The sequence below is a fragment of the Triturus cristatus genome, chromosome 12 (genome assembly GCF_964204655.1).
Source record: "Triturus cristatus chromosome 12, aTriCri1.1, whole genome shotgun sequence".
NCBI classification, from domain to species: domain Eukaryota; kingdom Metazoa; phylum Chordata; class Amphibia; order Caudata; family Salamandridae; genus Triturus; species Triturus cristatus.
In genome coordinates, this window is record NC_140595.1 from 589,466,284 (window position 1) to 589,487,961 (window position 21,678).

The 21,678-nt window shown below is 47.6% G+C and overlaps 1 protein-coding gene across 1 annotated transcript in view; it reads right to left on the reverse strand.

Annotated features, from left to right (window-relative positions):
• Positions 1–21,678, reverse strand: part of PMFBP1 (polyamine modulated factor 1 binding protein 1) — a 2,019,859-nt gene that overhangs the window by 1,421,449 nt on the left and 576,732 nt on the right. The window contains exon 14 of the mRNA XM_085636957.1: positions 288–500. Coding sequence (XP_085493083.1) covers positions 288–500 — 213 coding nt within the window. The remainder of the gene's footprint in view (positions 1–287; positions 501–21,678) is intronic.

The window sequence follows — 21,678 nt, forward strand, 5'->3', positions numbered from 1 at the left end:
CAAGATCCTTCAAATCCTTCCAGGGAAAGTATTTGAAAATAGAAACAGAGAAATTGATAAACTCCACAAATGCTATTGTTTAACCCGGTGAACTATGGCAACAAAATGAGGCAACAAGGTATGTGTGGGGAGGGTAAATGGGGTATGGGCAGCTTTTAGGGTGGGACTCAATGTGTTGTGTGCTCTGTGGGTTAGAGTAGGAGGCATGTTGCCATCCACCTCTGTGGGTGATTTGAGACAGGATTCTGTTGAATATATAGAGTGAAGTGATTGAAGACATTGCTAACCATTAAGTTGTTTTCCTGCAGCTCAGCTTTAAGCCTTCGTATTATTGCTTCATGTTCTTGTTGCCTGCCCTCAGCATCTGCCAATCTTTCCTCCATTTCCTCCCGGTCCAAAGCCATCTCCTTCCGCCAATGAGCTGCTTCGAATGAGCGGTTCTTGTTGGCATCTTTAGTTAGGGCTTCTAGGTCTCTGAGAGCTGTGTTCAGCCTCTCGATCTGGGGAAAGAGGAACACACATGACATATCTGTAACAAGAGGGGCCCTATGTCAATTAGCTATTTCAATGATTCAAGTTGGATTTTAGTTTCTTGACAGACAGTACACGGAGATAAAAACACCAAAGTCAGCCACTTCAACATCAATAACTCACTGGGTACTCCACAGAAGAACTGCAATGAACAAAAGGAAATGTGTTTCAGGGCTAAGTAAATGATCATACATGTTCTCCAAGAGATTGTTCACATAATGCTGCTACAAAACACTCAGCGGCGAAGAATGTCACGATGCAAGCAGAACAGAGATGCCACACTCCTTGAATTTTCTGGAAACAAAAGCCTTTATGTGAAAACGCCGAAGTGTGTCTGGGCTTTATCATTGCTGTGTACTCACTATTGTTTAGTACTTGTTATTTGAAAGTGCCCAAGACCTACCCAAGATGTATCCAAGTGTCCTAAATCTTACATCGCGTGCCAACGTTTTGATGGAGAAGCTGATGCAGGTGAAAAACACCTATCTCCGTGGCATTTGTGACATATTTGTGCCTTGCCGTTTCGAGCACTTGACCCACATAGTTGCACTTCAGACATGAGCCGCACAGTGTCAAACGGGAGCTGCCGCGGAGGACAGCCGCAGTGCTATCCTTTACACTTCCATTAAGGGGGCAATGATAGACTGGGCTCGGCTAGTTAGGCAGATAATCCGGTTTTTAAAGTCATAAGATGACTTTTGTCTGGCTTCTCTCTGATCATTGTGAACAGCCGAAATCCTTTATCTGGCAAATATCACTGTGGTAAAGGCATGTCCTCAGTCTTGCTTAGATTGTGGAAAAGGTATCTAAACAGCAATCTCTAGGATTGTGGAATGGCGTTAATCCAAAAGGTGCTTTGAAGCTGGTTCCGGCCGGTGCGGATGAGAGCACATCTCTTGTACCTTACAGGCCCTCGTAAGTGTGAGTATAGTCAGAGGCGCAACTAGAGCCAAATTTCGGGGGGGGCTGAGCAAAAATTTCGGGGGGGCCTGAACTTTAAGCAATAGGCAGAGTGGAGCTGCAGGGGCTCTTAGAAGGGGTGAAACAACAAGGCCTCATTAACATGCAAATGGTCTTTTAAAGACCTGTGAAGTGCTCGGGTGCGGCTACTTTTTTTGCCCGGGAAGGTGTCTCATCCCGGGCTGCCACACACGACGGGGGGGGGGGGGCTGAAGCCCTGGGAGTCCAATGGGTGTTGCGCGCCTGAGTATAGTTGTCATGGGCAACTTTCTGGATTGTCTAACTTCCAAGTTCCAGTGGTAACAGCAGTCCTTAATTTGTGCTGGTAATTGCAGAAGGCAGGCCCTAGCGCTCATTTTGGAAGAGGAAGAGAGGGAAACAGTGACAAAGATAATTCAGGGATGAAAAAGAACCAGTATTAAAGACATAAAGAGACAGTAAAGGGTCGTGAAAGAAAGATGCATGAGGAAGAAATCTTTGGGCCCTGTACTATATATGTATTTTTAAATTGTATTTGTTTTTACAGATTAAACGCCGAGTACAATATTTATTGGACAGGGGAACTGACTAGAAATGTGCAGGAAAGTAGCAATGAGATAAAGCACGACCGACCAGTGCTGCGTGTTGAGCACCGTCACTGTCTGGAAGGCAGTGAAAAGCAGAGCGCCAAAAAAATGGCGCCGAAGTAATACGGATCATAGCAGACCTGTGAAAAGCAGTTGGTCTGCAGCTTCCCCCCTAACCTCCCACGCATCCCTAAAGTGCAAACTAGCGTGGACATGAGGCTCAGCGTACAGCTACTTTGGGGGGGGGGGGGGGTTGTGGAGGAGCCCCTCCCTCCCGCCTACTCCCTGTCACACGGCGGGCTGGGACTCGGCCAGGCATGCATGACTGCCTGCTGGGGGAGAAAGACAAGATGACAGCTGCCAGCTCCAGATCTGGGCCATCCGTCTCCTGAGCAGTGAAAGGAGAGCCGAGACACCATCAGCTCTGCTTACTGACCACCGCACACAGCCCCCCCTCAGCTCAGCCCAGCGCGCTGGGAGAGGGAGACTGAGACTCCGACGTGGTGCGTGCTAAGATGGCGCCCACAGCAGCATGGGGATGTGAGCACGGGGTAGTAGAAGAGGGGTCGAGTGGATATTCACCAGGGGTAAGGGAGGTGTGAATTCTGCTGGCGACAGAAGCTGCAAAAGACACAGAGATGATGGACGGATGGCAGAGCAAATCAAACATTCACCCCCAGTAAAGAGATATGGGTTAAAAACCCATCATTCTTTTGATCACCATACCACCCCAGTTTGGACCCAGCCATATGCAAATCAGTCTTGACCCCAGGGCTTTAAGTGGGCTTAGTTTCACCTGGTTTGGGCACCAGCAGTTTTTTAAAGGGGGCCTCGAAACAGGTCTCTATCGGGCTCTGTTTTGTGCCCTGGCACAGTCCGTCCGCTTTTTTCTGGACTGCAGTGACAGCAGGCACATACATGTGTGCGTGCTCACACTGCTCATTTCTTACTTGTGGAAAAGTTATGGCATGACGTCTTGCCAGGAGAGCATTGTAGGGGAAGGGAAATCCTTTAAGGAGAGTCATTTTCTCTCTGAATTTCCCTTCTCTTTTTGAAACTCCGGAGCAGCAAAATTGTCGTGGTGTCACCAGGGCTTTAAGTGGAAGCTTGTTCACTATTAAATATAACAAGCCAGAGTTGTTGCTTATTTATCTTACTCAACTAACAACCACTGACAAAGCCAATAGCTCTAACTTGTAGGTATGATAGTACTTGTATCATATATCTGGATGCAATGACAGAAACAGCAAAATACTATTTGGGCAGCACACTATGTTAAGCGCAGATTTTTAGCTAGTGTTTTTAAGCCACGCCCTTAATTACTCTGAGGGACTCCCCAGTTTTTTCATCCCACTTAAAGGCCTGCTGGACCCTGTTTCTAATGGGAACAGTCCAGCCCAAACTGCCAAGCCAGGTCCTCCTTGGTCCGGTTTCGGGGCACCACCCCTCATCAGCCAGGCTAGCTAGAATCCAGTGACACAGTGAGCCCGGGACCCACGTCTGGGCATAACCGGCACACTTAGGGCGAGAAAGCAAAAGACACACAGTTGAGGTGGTTACTTGAATGTGTTTTTCTCCCTCCCCTTCACTGTTTGCCTAATTATTATGTTTTACTTATACCTTTTTGCTTCCTTAGGTCCTGATTTGTAATGCAATTCTTTCTCTCTCCTGTGTGTATGTAAAGCGCTCTGATACCCACGGGTCAAGCTAGCGCTATATAAAACTTTAAAAATAAATAAATAAAAATAAATATGACGGACGGAATGCAGGGCAAATCAAACATTCACCCCCGGCAGGGCTTTAAGTGGGATGAAAAAATTGGGGGGTCTCTCGAAGGGGCGTGGCCAATGTAATTAAGTGCGTGGCGTAAAAACACAAACTAGAAATGCGCGCTGAGCACAGTGTGCCGTCCGACTTGTATTTTGCTGTTGCTGTCATTGCATCCGGATATATGATACAAGTAACATCATACCTACAACAAGTGAGGACTATTGGCATTGTCAATGGTCGTTAGTTACATAAAATAAATAAGCAGCAACTATGGCTTGTATAGAATATTGGCAAAGCTTCCACTTAAAGACCTGGTGACACCTGACAATGTTGCTGCTCCGGAGTTTCAAAAAAAGAAGGAAATCCAGAGAGAAAATGACTCTTTAAATGATTTCCCTTCCTCTACAACCCCCACCTGGCATGACGTCATGCCGCAACTTCTCCACTAGTGAGAAGTAAGCAGTGTGAGCACGCGTACATCGATGTGCCTGCTGTCACTCCAGTTCGGGAAAAAATGGACCGCCTGTGCAAGGGCACGAAACAGAGCCCGATAGAGACCCGTTTCGAGGCCTCCTTTAAAAAACTGCCGGTGCTGAGCACCGGTGAGACCCGGCCCACTTAAAGCCCTGACCCCGGGTCAAGTGATCTGAGTTAAATCCATCATTCTTTTGCTCCCCCAGTTTGGACCCAGCCATATGCAAATCCGTCTTGACCCTGTTACTTATAGGAACAGTCCAGGCCGAACTGCCAAGCCAGGACCTCCCTGGACCGGAAACAAGCAAGCTGAGTAGTACAGAGGCGGTGAACAGGACAGAAAGAGACCTGGTACCAAAGCAGTCAAAGACTGGCTCAGGGCAACAAGATATCCACGGCCTCAAGAATACGACGAGTAATTCTGGTGTGCCTCCTTAGCCCTAGCCGGATTCTACATTTTACTGACAACTGCTGAAAACAAGAGCCTCTGCAGCCTATGCTGTAATGGGAATATGAACCATTCAAGCCCTGTGCTCTATCGCCCCAGCGGAAATCTTCTGGTAAGAATAGAAATGTGTTCTGACATGTGCTCCCCTTCCCTGTGCTGTGACGGGAATAGCAGCTGGACCAGCCATGTGTGGAGCTGCCCTTACCCACGCTCCATGTCTATGTGTTCCGACAGGAACAGGAGCCTTTCCAGCCTGCTGCTCTGATAGGACTATGAGCATGGCCAACTCCACCTTTCTCTCTCTATATTCTAATGGGTATTAGAAATGCTCTAGCTTCTGCTCCCTCACACAGTGTTCTGAAGTGAACAGAAGATGGTCTAACCCGTGCTTTGATGAGAATGTGGGTTGCGTAGGTCTGTGCTCAATCTTACTCTAATCTGGTAGGAATATGAAATGCTCTAGTCCTTTGCTCACATTCACTTTTGGTAGGCGCGGGGAGATTACGTGATTTGCCCAGAATCACAGTATGTTGAGCAGACACTGAGACTCAAACCTGGCTCCCCAGCTCCAAAGTTGGGAGCTCTGGCAGGACTATGAGATGGGTCAGGCCCCTTGCTGTGGCCGGAATATGTACCTGCCTTATCCAGTGCTCCATCATACTGTAGTCTGCTAGTACTATGAAAAGGATGAGCTCCTTGCTTGGTTGGAATATGGTCCAGCCTAGTCCTGTACTCCCTCGTACTGTAGTCTGGTAAGATTAGGAGATGGTCCAGATGATTGTTATGGTCAGAAAGTAGGCTGGCCTTGCCCTGTGCTCCATCACACTGTAATCTAGTAAGCTTTGAGATTGGCCAGTCCCTTTCTCTGTTCAGAATGTGGGCTAGTCTTGTCTTGTGCTATAGTCTTGTCGGTGTACGAGATGGTCCAGCCCCATGAAATGGGTGGAATGTAAGATGGCCTTGAACTGTGCTAGATCATACTATAGTCTTGTAGGGGTATGAGCTATTCCAGCCCCTTCGTCTGGTCGGAATATGGTCCAGCCTTTTCCTGTGCTCAAACAAATTGTAGTCTCGTAGGACTACTAGATGGTCCAGCCTCTTGCTCCATCGCCTTGTGCTCAGTTAGAATGTGGACCTGCCTAGCTTTATGTATTGATAGAACAGGCGATGGTTCAGCCCATGCTCTGATGAGATTGTGGGCTATGTAGACCTGTTTCATCATACTATAGTTTCACTGGGAAATGAGATGGTTCAAACCCTTGCTTCTACAACTTGTGTTCAAGTCAGAATGTTACCCAGCCTATTCCTGTGCTCCATCATACTGTGGTAAGGTAGTCATATGAGATGGTCAAGGCCCTGCTCCCTCACACTATGCTCTAGTGGAAAGGTAAGCCTGCTAAGTCAAGGGCTCCCTCACACTGTGCTCTAGTGGGACCGGAGATGGTCTAGCCCCTGCATTGATGGGATTGAGTGGCCATATAGATCTGTGCTCAATCATACTGAGGTTGGTAGGACTATGAAATGGTCCAGCGCCTTGCTCTGGTCAGAATGTGGGCCTGTCTAGTTCTGTGGTCCCTTGTACTCTATTCTGGTAGGAGATGGTCCAGACCATTCCTCCCTCACATTGTGCTCAGGTCAGAATACACTTTACAGCTTCATGCTTACTCTTCCTGGTAGAAATGTAGGCATCTTAAAGCCTGTGCTTTATCTCATTGTGCACTGAATGAAACATGCCCAGCGCCAACCCCCCTCCCCCAGTCACATTTTTCGCCTTCTTCCCAAGTTCTGCTGGGAGTTATGACCTTGGGAACATTTGTGGTCCATCTGCTTGAACTCCAGGACAACAGAAACTCAGAGTATTTCAAATATCCAACAATGGATGCATCGAGTAGCAGTGGAGAAGTCTAATTATCTGGGTACTAGCCGTGAGAGGTATATCTATATCTATGTATAGATAAAAAAAATACTCCGGCCCCCAAATTAGCCAAACACTGAGGCAGGTGGGCAATTATATTGTAGCATTTCTATAAAGCCTCATACCCGTGATGAGGATCTGTGGTACTTCTGTATGGGCGAATAAAGAGCTAACCCACCTGTTCTGTATGTATGCTAGAGGAAAGGTTTAAAAAGTGGTCCATTTGGGAAGAGTTTGAATGCATTCTTGTTGTTTTTGGCTTGTCAGGACTGGTTGTAGGACTAAAGAACTTGTTTTTCATCTGGGACAATAACTTTTCTTTCTCTTTCCTTGGAATTTACAAGGAAAAGACCCAAGAGCTGATGAAAACAAACAGCCAGTGCTCTGCGTGACTGAAGAAATCTAGTGGTCTGCCATATTTTGGCTAGCTTGCTGGGATCGAGCTTACAGTACCTCGGTTCTGAGGAAACAATTCATTTGTGACAAGATTCAGCTTAAGGATTGTGCCATATATGCAGTAAGCGTCTATGATTTCCACTGTGGGTGCTGCCGCCCTGTATGAGCCCAGAGCTGACCCCCAGTAGGAAACAAACATTGAACATTGCCAAAGCCCACCTTTGGGACCTACTGGTTTTGCCAGTGGTTTTTAGCGATTCTGTGCAGCATCGGTAATTGCTAATCCGCATCCACCCACCTCGCTTTGTAGGTGTGTGCAACACACAAGCGCAAGCCTACACAATATGGATGCTTTTTCAAAAACACTCTTTACTTACCGATCCGAGTTGGATCATTAAATACAAAACACCAAAAAAAACGTAGCACACAAGTGCTTTTTCCTTTATTTGAAGTGTGGTTGTGGGGAAGTAATGCAGAGGGTGTGGGAGGGTAAGGAAGCAATATGAGTGGGAGAAGTAACATGGAGGGTGCGAGCAGAAGCAACACGAAGGGTGTAGTAAGCAACACAGGTGGGAGAGAGGAAGGTGCAGGGAGAGAAGAACATGGGCTAGAGAGAGGAATGTGGAGAGAGAGAAATGTGGGACAAAGTAAGGCAGAGAGAGAAGCATATGAGGGCAACACAACACAGAAGGAGGCAATGAGAAACACTATGGCGAGAGAGTGCAGCAATGAGCGGAGGGGAGAAGAGCAGTAGCCGATGGAGACAGTTGGGAAACACATGTACTCTTGTGGAGTGATTACAAAAAAAAGCTGTGCTTCAGAAGTGATCAGTGGAAGGACACAAGTAATTCCTCCATGCTCCTGGGGAAGGACAAACACAAGAAGGGGAAGTAAAGCCAGCCTGGTTCCCTTGCTTTCCTGCCCTGTTTCTCAGCAGTCAAGAGACAGTCCTACCTGTACTTCTGAAGCACAATAGGTGAGTACACGTGGGAGAGGGGATAGTGGTGGGGTGAGAAAGGAGTGGAGAGACAGGGGAAAAATGTAAGGTTGAGTAGGTAAAATTTAAGGTTGAGTAGGTGAAACAATGTATGTCGGTCTGCATGTTCGACAGCTTGTCTGATGCTTGCATGACTGTTGACCATGCTGTACCTGTTCCTTGTTTGTTAGGGAAGCTGGTCTTTCTGACTCGTGCTACACCTGGTTTGCTCTGTGCAGTATTTCACATTTGTCCTACTGACGCCTATGTTGTACGGTTCTTGACATACAAGCTTGCACTGTTGGCAGTATTATAAGTGATGTGGGTGGAGTACCATGGATTTTAGGCCCAAAAACTATTTATGGGCATGGATGCACCATACTGGAAACTATTGATGCACCCCACATTTACTACTAACATTCTTTGCATGGTTCTAAATGTCAATTCACACAACCTGTGACTTGGCAATGCTTTAATCAAATCAGGACAGTGCAGTTTCATGTGTAAGGACTAACCATGTAGTAACGTCCAGAAGCATTCACGGTTCCCATTATTTATGGAGTACGTCTGTAATGCCATCCTTTCGTCAACGGAAAAAATGTTTTTTTTTTAACATGTATTGTGCCTGTCCTAAGCCATGTCATTGCAGGATTGTGATTAGGGACAGTGCAGGAAGTTTTTGACCCAAGCCCCAATAAATGCTTAGAAACAATCAAGAGCATGAATAGTGGTTTACCATATACAAGGGCTTCCCTTTAAGCCCTCTCCCATGACCCAATCCTTCATGACCCTAGCTAGGCAACACCATATACATTCAGCCTTGATATCAGGCATTTTTGTGAAAGGACGTGGTGCGTACTATATGGCCTTCCGATGGACACTTAGGTAGTTATGGGCACTCTATGTGCCCTTGAGCATGCTATGGTCTTACATCGTCTGGCCATTATCCACCACCGTTCCAAGATGTAAAGGTGCCTTACTAACTGGTGCCCACTTACAGAAAGCTTACAGCAAAGAGGAGGCAGAAAGGAAAAGTACACAACAGACAGCGACATGTGCTACCCTTGTGTACTAATGTATGCAGGGGAGGCTAATCCTTCTTTCCACATGCCCCACTCCACTGTTCACTGCTTTCTATTGGGAATCGAAATCTTTTCCTCTAGCTTCTGGTGGCCCCACGAAGCTTACAGGCTCGCCTTCCCAAGGAATGTGTCTGGTAGCATCAGTGACTTAGCAGGGTTTCCAAGGGCCGTAACACAGGCAAGGAAAATACCCCAATCGTCCCCCAAGCAGGATCATGCAAAGACAGCCATAATTAGGGTATAGGTGACCCCCCCCCCCCCCCTACAAGCTTTGGACCCCAGTGCCATGGGACTTCCTACGCTGATAGCTCCACCTCCTGGTAACAGGGGGGGCGTCACCACTGTTTATTACTGTGCTGCCTGCACACTATTGGCGAAAGGCGACTGCCTAGCTCTATTCTACCACTGCCTCTGGTAAAACCCCTCTTAATTATGACAAAAGACTAATTTTATGGATGTCTCTTTATGAACACTAGGGGGAAACAGGGAGTGTCAATTTATAAGTTGCCCCAGCAGCATAGGAATTACATCCTACATCTTTGTTCAGAATCAACACGATGCTTACAGATTAGTATTTGAACAAATTATATGACAAATGACATTGGGGCCTGTGAAGATGCATCAATTGTGTATATGAGGGTGTAGAGAACGAAATACACAAGCCATAATGAGATTTAGGGATGCAGTCAACAGAGAATCTGTCAAGTTATATATATATAACAGTATTTATGCATGTGGCAGGTAATAAGAACTAGGCTACAAAGTAACACAGTAGTGATGTTACAACGGTTAGTACCGGGTAAGGTAGAAGAATTTGCTGTAGACAAAATAGCATTTTTCGAGCTGGTGTGCTCCACAAAAGCAAAAATCAAGTAATTACCAGGCCCTGTTTTGCAATTAGGCACCAGCTGTAGGTATTGCGTATTACCTCTCTTTAGGGAATGATGGTCCTGATTTAAGATGAAGGGGTAGGGGAAGACACGAGGATACAGCATCATGGGTGGGGATTATAGTGGAGGGGAAGGGTGCTGGGGTGAGACTTACAGGGAGGGTTGTACAAGCGAGAAAGTGGAAGAGCTGCGGGTAGGAGAGAGAAAGGGACTGGGACTGTCAGTAATGGGATGATTATCCTTCAGTGAGGTGTTCCTTGAAGGGATAGGCTTTTGGCTGATAGTTAAAATGCAGAAGGTATGGCGTTCCAAATCAAGATTAATTTAGCTTTTCCTTTTAGGGTCAAGCACTTACGAGCAGGTGGCAAAATAATATGAATTTTTAATGTCTTTCTTGACCTGTTTTAACAGATTATATATTTGTTAGTGAACATGTGTTGCCCGATTCTGCAGCGAGCACCTTCCTGCCCACATCCTCCCTCCAATCTACTGCCTGTGTTATTTGATGGATGGTGGTCACGGAATCCCCTAGCCTAGACTCACCATACCACCACCACCAGTAATTGGTTGGTGGAATGAAACCTCTTTGCCAAGTCCTACTCCTGGAGCTTGAACCACCCGAGTGGCTGCCTCTTTTTACTTCAGATCAGCTAGAAGCCTATTCAACTCTCATCGTAGCTGGCAGAGAAGAGCACCACCTCCTACCCCTGGAACAGTCCTTGCCAATCCTGTTTTCTGAAGTCGAGAGGGGGGCAACAAAAAAAGGTTTCCCTCCTAGCCTTCTTTTAGCCCCCTTCACCCGCAGCAGATAGGAGGAGCTGCTAAAGTTGGGCTAAGGAATCCACCTTGACAGGGGTGGAGGGGAGGGAATCAAAGGGTGCATGATGTAGTTTGCGCTACCACAGCCTTCAGGTGAATTGGTGTCCACGTCCCCCAGTATCTTACAGTTTCACTTGTACAAGGTACTGTGACTTTCAAAGATTTGATGCATGCCCTCTGTTGGTGAAATCAGTCTCTGGAGACCACGCTTATCCCTACCTGTGCTCCGCACGCCCAACCCTGTACAGACGCCCTCGTTTTCCCAACATGTCTGGCAGACAGAAACCCAATGTACCAGCAGCTCCAGTCACGCAGCTCCCTGATGTACAGATTTATACAGGTCACACAAAGGACAGGCGAGTAACAGAGGTTAATAATTCCCTGGGTTCATTCACATGCATTACAGTGGGCGCTGCATTAAACACCATCTCCCAAACCCCGATTCACTTCCTTCCAATCATGCGAGGGCTGGCCGACATGCTGTTTTGAGCAGTCTGCTGTTTTGTAAAAGCTAATCGCATCATACACACTAAATTCTCTTTGACCCAAGGTGCTGCACCTCTGTGCCCAGATCCTGACCCGGAAGAAAGGGCTCTGGGAGAGGACAATAAACGCACTCGCATCCAGACGTTATGCAGCTGGCCATGTTGCACGCAGGGCAACATAGAGGGGACAGCATCCTAGTCTTACTCCCTTGCTAGGATGGTAGCTGATCCCACTGGACCACCGTAGGTGGAGAGGGTTGGTCACCCATGTGTTTTATTGCAGTGAGCGTCAGAAGGGGAGGAGTAAGGCCAAGAGGCCTCATAAACTGTCATCTCTCAGGGCCGGGCCTCTTTGGTGACAGGTGGGGAGCCTTGGTTATCGCAAAGGGCCATCCCCGAGGCTTGTCATAGTAACAGGGTGATCATAAAGCTATAAACAATTAAAAGGCCTCCAGCTAGTGGATCTTGGAGCCCCTGTCAGGTCACTGGGAGTCATTACGGCAGGGCCAGGGATGAAGTGACGGTGCTTCTTAATCCCACAAGGCACGATGCCTGGGACACCGACTACAGTTTCAACAGCGTTTTAAAAAATAGTCAACAACGCTGCGAAACAAAAGGTTTGGATAATGGACAAAGCTGCTCTATCAAAGAAAAAACACGGTTGGATGGTCCTATCTACATATGAGACTCGATTGCCCCAACCATATCTTGTCCAGCATATAACTCCATCATCAGCTACTCTTGGCTTGACTGGGAGCATTTACATCAAAAGACCAGGTTCCCACATGGAAACAATCATGGCCAACCATGCTTTGTAGACTATGTGGACAGGCGGAAGAATCCTTATACACCTAGTGTGTATTTGTCCAGCTGTGAACCACTTGAGAAGGCATTATTTACTTTTCGCATTCCGTTCCTTCCAAGTTAGATCTTGTCGACCAGCCATAATGCTACTACTAAACAACCATTCATTGCAGATCTCATGTAGGGCTGCCAGATTTCTGCAGAAAGTTAACCAACTACTATCAAAATCAAACACATAGTGTTTACAGGTATATCATAGTAGCATAGTGACAAGTACACATGCCACTTGTATACAGCTTTTTAACCATCCTGCTATTTGCACAATACTTTGAACCGTGTAATAGACGATTGATAACCAGAGGTTTTGAAATATTAAGTTTACAATAGCATTTTGCACATGACTTCAGTCAAGTATTTGATGACTTATGCACACTTAGCACCTCAAATACACAACCATTGCTAAATACATGATTTTAGCAACATCTTTGAAGGATCCACGTGCATTCGCACTTTTTGCACATAATTGTTACATAGAAAGTTGATGACCACCAACGAGCGACAGCTTTGTATTGTGAAATTACAACACTGCTGGTGATTTTAGACATATGTCAAAAGATGGACAAAATAGTGAGACAATTTATACACAGATTATTGTTGACTTACGTTAATGAATGTAGAATTTTGAAAAATTGATTTTTCCCAATTTTATTAATCACTCATTGTGTCCGACAAATCAATGATTTTTAACACACATTGTAATGGTTTTAATTAACTATATGCAATAAAATTACCTTTGACCTTTAATCCCTCAAGGGACAGTTGAAATCCTGAGCAACTGTGGAGACTGGCCGAGGTCTCGCTCTGACTTGTCAGGAGCATGATGCAATTAAAGAGTAGGGTGGCAACCCATTGTAAATGAACGAGCTGTAAAGAATTTAAGTACGTTGGTGCTGAAAACACCAACAGGACAACTCTAGTTTTCTCAGGTTCGGTGTTGGCTGTTCAAGGAATTCACCGTTGACACTTGGATCGCTCGTAAGCTAACCCAATCTGTGTAATCAATAAACTTGCAACATATTTTATCCACAACAAGAATCACTATAATTTACTACAGAGCATGCATTGTATTGTTGTAATTGCAAGGGCCCTCAAATCCTCAAAGGGCTTGGGGTAGCAATGCTGTGCAGCTGGCCACGTCGCATGCAGGGTGACAAAGAGGGGACAACATCCTAGTGTTGAATCCCTGTTAGGATGGGAGCTGAGCCCACGGGGCCACCGTAGGTGGAGAGGGTTGGTCATCCCTCTTTGGCTATCAGTGTTAACCACCCACCCTCCCAGCAACTTCCACACAAAAAAAGAAAAATGTATAAATGAATAAGAATATATATGTATATATACATACATGTGTATATGAAAGATTTTTCTCTTACAGAAGTTCCAAATATAATCCTTAAAACAGTTCTGTGTTTTTGGTTAAATAAAGCAGTGATGGGCCATCAGTAATGTCGTTTTCACTTTCTGGTAGGAAGGTAGATGGAAAACACGTTTATTTAGACAGTTGTGCATAGAACATTCTAAAAACAAACAAAACAGTTAAAATTGATGATTTAATGATACTGAAATTCAGACTTTTGATCCAGTGGTGTGATGCACTGTGTGAAACCTTATTATTGGAACATGGATATTACCTGGGGGTGTCATAACCAACCAAGGAAGAACCAATGCATTCAGTTAAATTGTTGTAGTTAGTTTGTTATAACCTGTGATACAATACCATTCATGTCAACGTATTTGTACATATGTAGCACGACGGCCCGCAATATCAAAGATAAATCAAGAACATTTGTTATGAAAAAAAAATTGATGATGTAACCCCATCTTGGCTGCCCGACACCTCCCTGCTACTACAGTTCATTATTAAAACTCTGTTTAACAGATTGTAAAAACCGAGCAATTCCTATTGCCACATCTAAATAGCGCATTTCCTCCTTTCATATTTACAAAACAAAGGTCTTAAGAACTTAATATGGTTCGAGAGAGAAAAAACACAATCCCTAAGTATATGCAGTAGAGAGCATTTTACATTCCAGGGACAGGGGCATAGACCACTGTTATCCTGAACCTGGCCACGCATGGGCGGGATGAATGGATTGGATTACATCCCACTCTAGCCCTTAGTATTTTATTATGCAGGCCAGGGTCTGGTAACTGTATCAAGTATGGGAAGACAGTGTCCTGGCCAAGAGCAGAAATTGAAAATCGAATAGATGGTTTCTTGCTCAAATAGGTCAGGTCATTAGTCTCAGTCACTACTGCTGCGGACTCTTTCAATGCTTGTTTGCCTGGGAAGGGGGACCAGGATGTAATTGTATCGCTGTCTGAATGGAGGTTCTTGATAAAGATCAATATTTCTTACTTCCTTCGGCCACTTTCTTCCACTACCTTAAATCTCACCCCAGCAGAGTTTAGATACTTTAATCACATCCTCCTCCTCCGCGAGGCTATTGAAACATCTTAGGTCCTGAGGGAAAGCCAGCAGACTCCAGGAGACTAGACTGAACTCTCTCCTAATGGACTGGACCGAGGTACCTGGAGGGAGTGATATAAGCCTTCTAAGAACTGCCCCTTCTAGTTGGTCCCACTTATAGGGAGGATCAAGGGAAAATATCTCTCCTCCATACAGACCCAGGTAGGAAGTTTGTGTCGATGTGGGGGAGGGGATGGATGACTCCAGATAACCCTCAAAGTCACTCCCAAATTTCCGATAACGGATCACACTGTGGATACTTTTACACTTTTAGAGAGTTCGGGCTTCCACTAGCCTGCTGACATTCATGTACTTAATTGCATTTTTAAAAGACATAACTGAACATAACTGCATTGTCTGAATTGCTATGTATGTTCTAGTCTTCTGCTTTATAGAATAATTTTGAGAAAATCTGTATGCCATTCTGAAGGGCCTGGTGATAATGTTTTCTTCTGTGAGCAGGACCGTAAGTTTGAAGTTCCAGTATCATCACAAGGTGGAATTACAGGGCGATCCTAAAGCTTTAAACAACTAAAAGGCCTCCAGATAGTGGATCTTGGAGCCAAAAGCAATCCTTCAGTGCACTGGGAGTCATTACGGCGGAGACTGGGATGATGCAACGGTGCTCCTTAATCCCTCAAGGGACAGTTGAAATCTTGAGCAACTGTGGAGACTGGCCGGAGTCTCACTCTGACTTGTAAGGAGCATGACGCAAACTAAAGAGTAGGGTGGCAACCCACTGTAAATGAACGTGCTGTAAAGAATCTAAGTGTGTTGGTGCTGGAAACACCAACAGGTCTAACTTTCCGAGTATGGGTGTCGGCTGTTCAAGGAACTCACAGTCGACACCTGGATCGCTTGTAAGCTAACCCAGTCTGTGTAATCAATAAACCTGCAACATATATTTTATCCACAAAGAGTGGCACTGTCATTTATAATGTCACATGCATTGTATCATTGTAATTTTAAGGATCCGCACATCCTCAAAGGGCATGGGGTAGCAATGCTATGGCTGTGCTACAGTCGGGCAATCAAGCTATGCATCTGCGATATGACGGTGGAGATGCCGCGTCATGGAGCTGTGGACAAGCAGACGTTTCCATGAGGGATGATGAAGTCGATCATTGGGCGCTGTCTAGTGCAATGATCTTCAAACTTTTCAATGCTGCGGTCCCGCTCACATAAGAAAAAATAATCACCAGGCCCTTCAGAACGGCATACAGATGTTCTCAAAATTATTCTATAAAAGCAGAAGACCAGAACATACATAGCAATTCAGACAATGCAGTTATGTTCAGTTATGCCTTTTAAAAATGCAATTGAGTACATGTTTGTCAGCAGGCTAGTAGAAGCCCGAACTCTTTAAAAATGTAAAATTATCCACAGTGTGATCCTTTATCGGAAATTTAGGAGTGTCTTTGAGGGTTATTTGGAGTCATCATCCCCTCCCCCACGTTGACACAAACTTCCTATCAGAAAATGAGTGAAAAGAGACATTACTGGTGGCCCATCACTGCTTTCTTTAACCAAAAACACAGAACTGTTTTAAGGATTGTGTTTGTCTCTGTTACCTAGAGGCATAATTGATGCTGCTGGGGGGCGTGATCTGGCCACGCAGGAAGATGGCCGCTTGTCGCGTGAGCTCCGTCGCGGGACAAAGGCCCGAACGGCATTAACTCACCTTCTACTGTCTCTGGAGGTCTTTCCTCCTGTCCAGCTGCAGTCGGAGGATATGAGGGCGAGTTGGAGTGAGTTTCCTGGCATCGGACGGTAGCGGCATTCCTGTATTGAGCGATAGCGAGGCTTTCGCGCAGCCCTGCTTCAACCAGCACATCTCGTCTAACGCGCCTTTTCAGACCGCACCTCCTCAGGCCGCGCCTTTTCATCCTCATGAAGCAGCGCCTTCTCCGCTGACGAGAGCCATGCATTTGCCCGCGCCTCTTCACTTGCTCGATGTAACGGCACCGCCTCCAGGCAATTAATAATAGAGGTGAGTGAAGCGGCGGCTTAGGGAGATGGACCTGAAGTATGCCATGCTTTTCCCCGCCAGGCTACGTGTGGTGTATGAGGATCGGACTTTCTTCTTCGAATCACCGGACATGGCGGGGGACTGGTTGGATGCGCTCCCTCGGCGACAGCCCGGCCGGGACCGCGTGGATGGAGCAGAAGGCGACCGGGATGGACAGAAGTGATACCTCCGGTGTCGGTCTGTTTTGACTCAGCCCCGGACAGTGACTCGTACCCTACTGCAGTAATGGGAGGGCGGCGGGGGGAAGATAGGAGCTCTTTCCTCCCTTGGGGTACTTTTTGTAGATTTGTTTTTGATAGGGCGACAGGCACACTGCAAGTTGGGGGGGCTTTGTAAGCTGACGCAGGGGTGCAGGGAGGGGGGGGATTCGGGATGTTGGGGTTGTTGTTGGGGGTTGTTTTTTTTCTTGCAAGGCGTAGCAATGGTTGTCAGTATTGTCCGATCGTGGTTCTCCGGGGGGGGTGGAGGTCTCTTTGTGTTTGGGGATGGGGGATAGGGGCTTAAACATAATTAGCTGGAATGTCAATGGCTTAGGGGATCGTATTAAATGGGGGATAGTCCTGCAATTCTTGAAACGGACCTCGCCAGATGTGGTCCTCCTGCAGGAGACCCACCTTATAGGGAATACATGTTATGCACTTAACAGAAAGGGTTATAAATTCATTGCTCACTCGGGGTTTTCCTCGGGCTCCAGGGGTGCGGGCATACTTGTTAGAGCTTCCCTACCATTTGAGGTTGACTCCACCATCGCTGATGACAGGGGGCGCTTTGTGGCTGTGGCGGGGAGGTGGGAGGGCAGAACGTTGGTATTGGTTTCTGTTTATGTCCCTCCTGCCCTGCAGGCCTCCACGTTTGCTGATCTGGGCAAGGCCTTGTTGGAACTCCCCGAAGGGATGCTAGTGGTGGGAGGAGACTTCAATGCGGTTGGGTCTGGAATGCTCGATAGGTACCCGCCCAGGGACACCGGGGGTGCTCAGAAGTGGCTTCCCGACTTTATAGATACTTTTGGCCTGGTAGACTGTTGGAGGCTACGGCACCCCACTCAGAGACAATATACCTTTCATTTCGGGGCCCACGGGAGTCTCTCTCGAAACGATTACTTTCTCACTCTGGCTGCGCACGCCTCATTGGTATCTGAGGCTAGGCACATGGCACGGGGCATATCTGATCATTCGCCGGTGTGGGCCCGTCTGGATATTGGCCGGGTGGTGGGGGGCAGGGTGGCTCCCATTAACCCCTGGTACTTTCGTGACCCCAAGCTGCGCAGTGCGTTGCTGAAGACAGTTGATCACTATTTTCAAGATAATCAGGGTTCAGTTGAATCTGCGGTGTCCTTGTGGGAAGCTTTTAAGACTGTATTGAGAGGGGAGGCCCTTTCCTTGGTAGTGGCCGCCAAGCGGCGGAGAGACGCCGAGGTGACACAAGTAGAGGACGAGATAGCGGCTTTAGAAGTGGCCTTGGAAGAGGATGTTGCAACAGCCACACTGCATAAATTGAGCTTGAAGCAATTGGAATATAGGGATCTGGTGACGAACGCTGCCAAGACCCTCAATAGGGAGCAGCAGGGTCGATTGTACGATGTTGGTGATAAGGCCGGGAAATTGCTGGCGTGGTTGGATAAAAAAGAGCGTGTTAATCGAGTGGTGCCGGAGTTGTCGATGGATGGGGGAGAGGTTGTCACTGACCCCGACGGTATAGTTCAGTGTTTCTCGGACTATTTTCGTACGGAATACACCTCGGTCTCGGATAGGCCGACTGAGGACTCGTGTGACCTTCTGCGTGATATCGCTCTGCCCTGCCTTTCTGCCATTGATAGGGATGACCTCGATGGCGATATAACTGTAGACGAAGTGGCGTGTGCTATCCGTGCGTTGCGCTCCGGTAAGGCCTCGGGCCCAAATGGTTTGCCGATTGAGCTGTATAAGCTTCGCCCGGATAAGTTGGCTCCTCACCTGCGCGCCATGTTCGTGGAGGCGCGGGTGAATGGGTTTCTTCCGCTTGATCAACGGCTGGCGACGATTGTGGTCATACATAAAGACGATAAGCCCCGGGACAAGTGTGGCTCCTATCGGCCGATATCACTTCTCAACGCCGAGCCGAAAATCCTTGCTAAGATCCTTGCTAACCGCCTGGTCCGGGTGCTTGGCGACTTGATCCACCCGGATCAGTCGGGCTTTATCCCGCACCGTAACACTGCACTGAATCTTAGACGTCTCCATGGAGTGATTGCTAGGACGGGCACGATGCGAGAGCCGGCTATTGTGGCGTCCCTCGATGCCACGATGGCCTTCGATACGGTGGAGTGGGCATACCTGTGGGCTGTGCTAGCCAAGTTCGGCTTTGGGCCTGGATTTGTAGGCTGGGTGAGGTTGCTCTATGAGGGGCCTCTTGCTAGCGTCGTGGTGAACGGGCGGGCGTCGACACCGTTTGAGCTCGGGAGAGGCACCCGGCAGGGTTGTCCCCTGTCGCCGTTGTTGTTCGCCCTTGCTCTTGAGCCGCTGGCGGCGTGGATACGATGGCACCCCGATATACGTGGGATTCATTGGTCACCTGACCACGAAGACCGTATTTCACTTTACGCCGACGATATTCTGTTATACCTCGCCTCGCCTAAGAAATCTCTTATAGTGGTTTGTGACGTCTTGACTTCTTTCGGTAGGAACTCTGGTCTTGTCATCAATTGGGGGAAGTCATACTTGTATGTCCTGTGTGGGGATGTCCCGCCTGTCCCGCCTGTCCCGCGCAACTGCTCGATCCAGATAGCCCAGCAGGGTTTTTTGTATTTGGGGATCTATATTTCCACCGACCCCATTTTACGATACGAGAAGAACTTGCTCCCTCCCTTGGCACGTCTGCGACGGGACGTGGCGGGCTGGCGGCGGTTGCCGCTTTCCCTCCTTGGCCGTGCCGCCCTGTTTAAAATGATGTCTCTTCCCCGTTTCCTCTATGCCCTGCAGAATACCCTTGACTTGGTCCCGGCCAGTTATTTCCGTGAGGTCGAAAGCCACCAGCGCGCGCTATTGTGGGAAGGGCGTACGCGCATAGCGATCGCTAAGTTGACGCTTCCATGGTATGACGGTGGTATCGCGCTTCCAGACATTCGACGTTATTATTGGGCCACTCAGTTGAGCGCGATTAACCATGGTGTATATGGTCCGGCGCTGAGCCCCGGCTTCGCCATGGACCGATGGTTACTACGTGGGGGTAATTACCACAGAGCGTTGTACTCGAAGTCGTTGGACTTAACTCTTACGGGGCCCACCAGGGTGGCCGTGCATGTATGGAAGGTGGCGACGGATTCACTGGGCTGGAAGGGTAAGCTTACCCTTGCCACCCCTCTGTTTGACTCCGATATTCTGGGAAAGCTTTGGCATACAAAAGGGTTTGAGAAATGGGACCTGATCGGCATATCCAGGGTTGGAGACCTTTTGGTTAAGGGTAGGATAAAGTCCTTCGAGGAGCTGCAGAAGGAATACGAGCTAGGGAGCACGGAGTTCTTCCGATACGCTCAAGTGTGCCACGCCTTGCGGTCAGTCCTTGTAGAAGGGGAGAAGGTGCCTGAGTCCTCTCCGTTAGAGGACCGGATCCTGGATGGCCATATGCCAGAGAGTACGATCTCGCTCATTTATAAGAAACTAATTAATGTTCGGGCGGATCTTCTTCTAGGGTTGCGCGATCAATGGACCAGGGATGGCCTCGAACTCGATGATGAGGATTGGCAGTATGCAGTTTCTTCTCCCAAAGAGGTCGCGATCCCCGCGTGCCTGCGGCTGGTGCAGCTTAAAATACTCCATAGGGTCTACGTGACGGGGCCCAGGCTGGTCCATATGGGTTTCTCTGAGGAGGGCTTATGTAAGAGAGGCTGTGGTATGGTGGGCACCTTCCTACATATTATTTGGGAATGCGGTGCGATTATGGAGTTTTGGAAGCGAATCCACGATGTGATGGGGGAGGTGACGGGCATCGTCATGCAGCCTGAGGCGCGGTGTTGTCTCCTGAATGTTTGGGGTCCTACTGACCACGACGCGGCACAGACTCAATGGGTGACCCTAGGGAACATGGTAGCCAAGCGCGACATCGCTCGTCTGTGGGGCTCTACTAGGCCTCCTACATTGACAGCGTGGATGGAAAACATGGATTGGAGCATGTTTAGGGAGAAGACAGTGTATTGTGCTCGAGGGCGCCCTCGGAAATGGCACTCTGTATGGGGGCGATGGAACCAGTACAGAGGGGGCATATGCCTGCCCCCAGACCCGGACCCGCCTGAGGAGCAGCTCTCCCCTTAGCTTTCTTTCCGGCTTTGTACTTCTTGCTGGTATGTGTTTGTCTTCTTGAGTCTCTGACTTCCCCTCCTTTCCCTTGCTATCGACCTGTGTCTGTTGGACGAAATGGGGCTCGCTCCCCCTGATGGGAACCCTTTTTATGCTTTCAGTACTTATCGCCTTGCTTGTGTTTAGGTTTGGGTTTGTGTTTATTTAAAACTGAACCTTTGACTCTCCTGTCAGTGAAATGTGGACGCTCGCATGTGTTGTGTTTCTAAAGCTGCCGTACCTCCGGGTTGTCGGCTGAATAGCTGTGTCACTGATTTAAAAGAATAAAGGTTTTTAAAAAATAAAAATAAAAAAAATAATAGAGGTGAGGCTTTTCTACGCTGTATGACATCTGTGAGAGTGCGCCCTTTTCCCTGACAGGGACGTTTCTCTTCATTTTGTCGCAACAGCGCTTCTGCCTCTTTGCCGTTAGGATCTGTGTTCTTTCTTACTGTATGGACAGCGCCTCCTTTATGTTTTGAAGTCGTGCCTCCTCAGCTAAACTACAATTGAGGCTGCACCTTCCACAGTGTTACATATTATACATGAGGACTCGCCCTGATAGTATTGCGCCTCCTCATCTTTGACATAATAGCGCCTTCGTGCCCTTCAATGCTAAAAGGCTTTGTGTGTCTTGTTTCCACACGGGCTGCATCTCCTTAACCAAACAAAGTTGCATCTCATTAAACTTTCGTC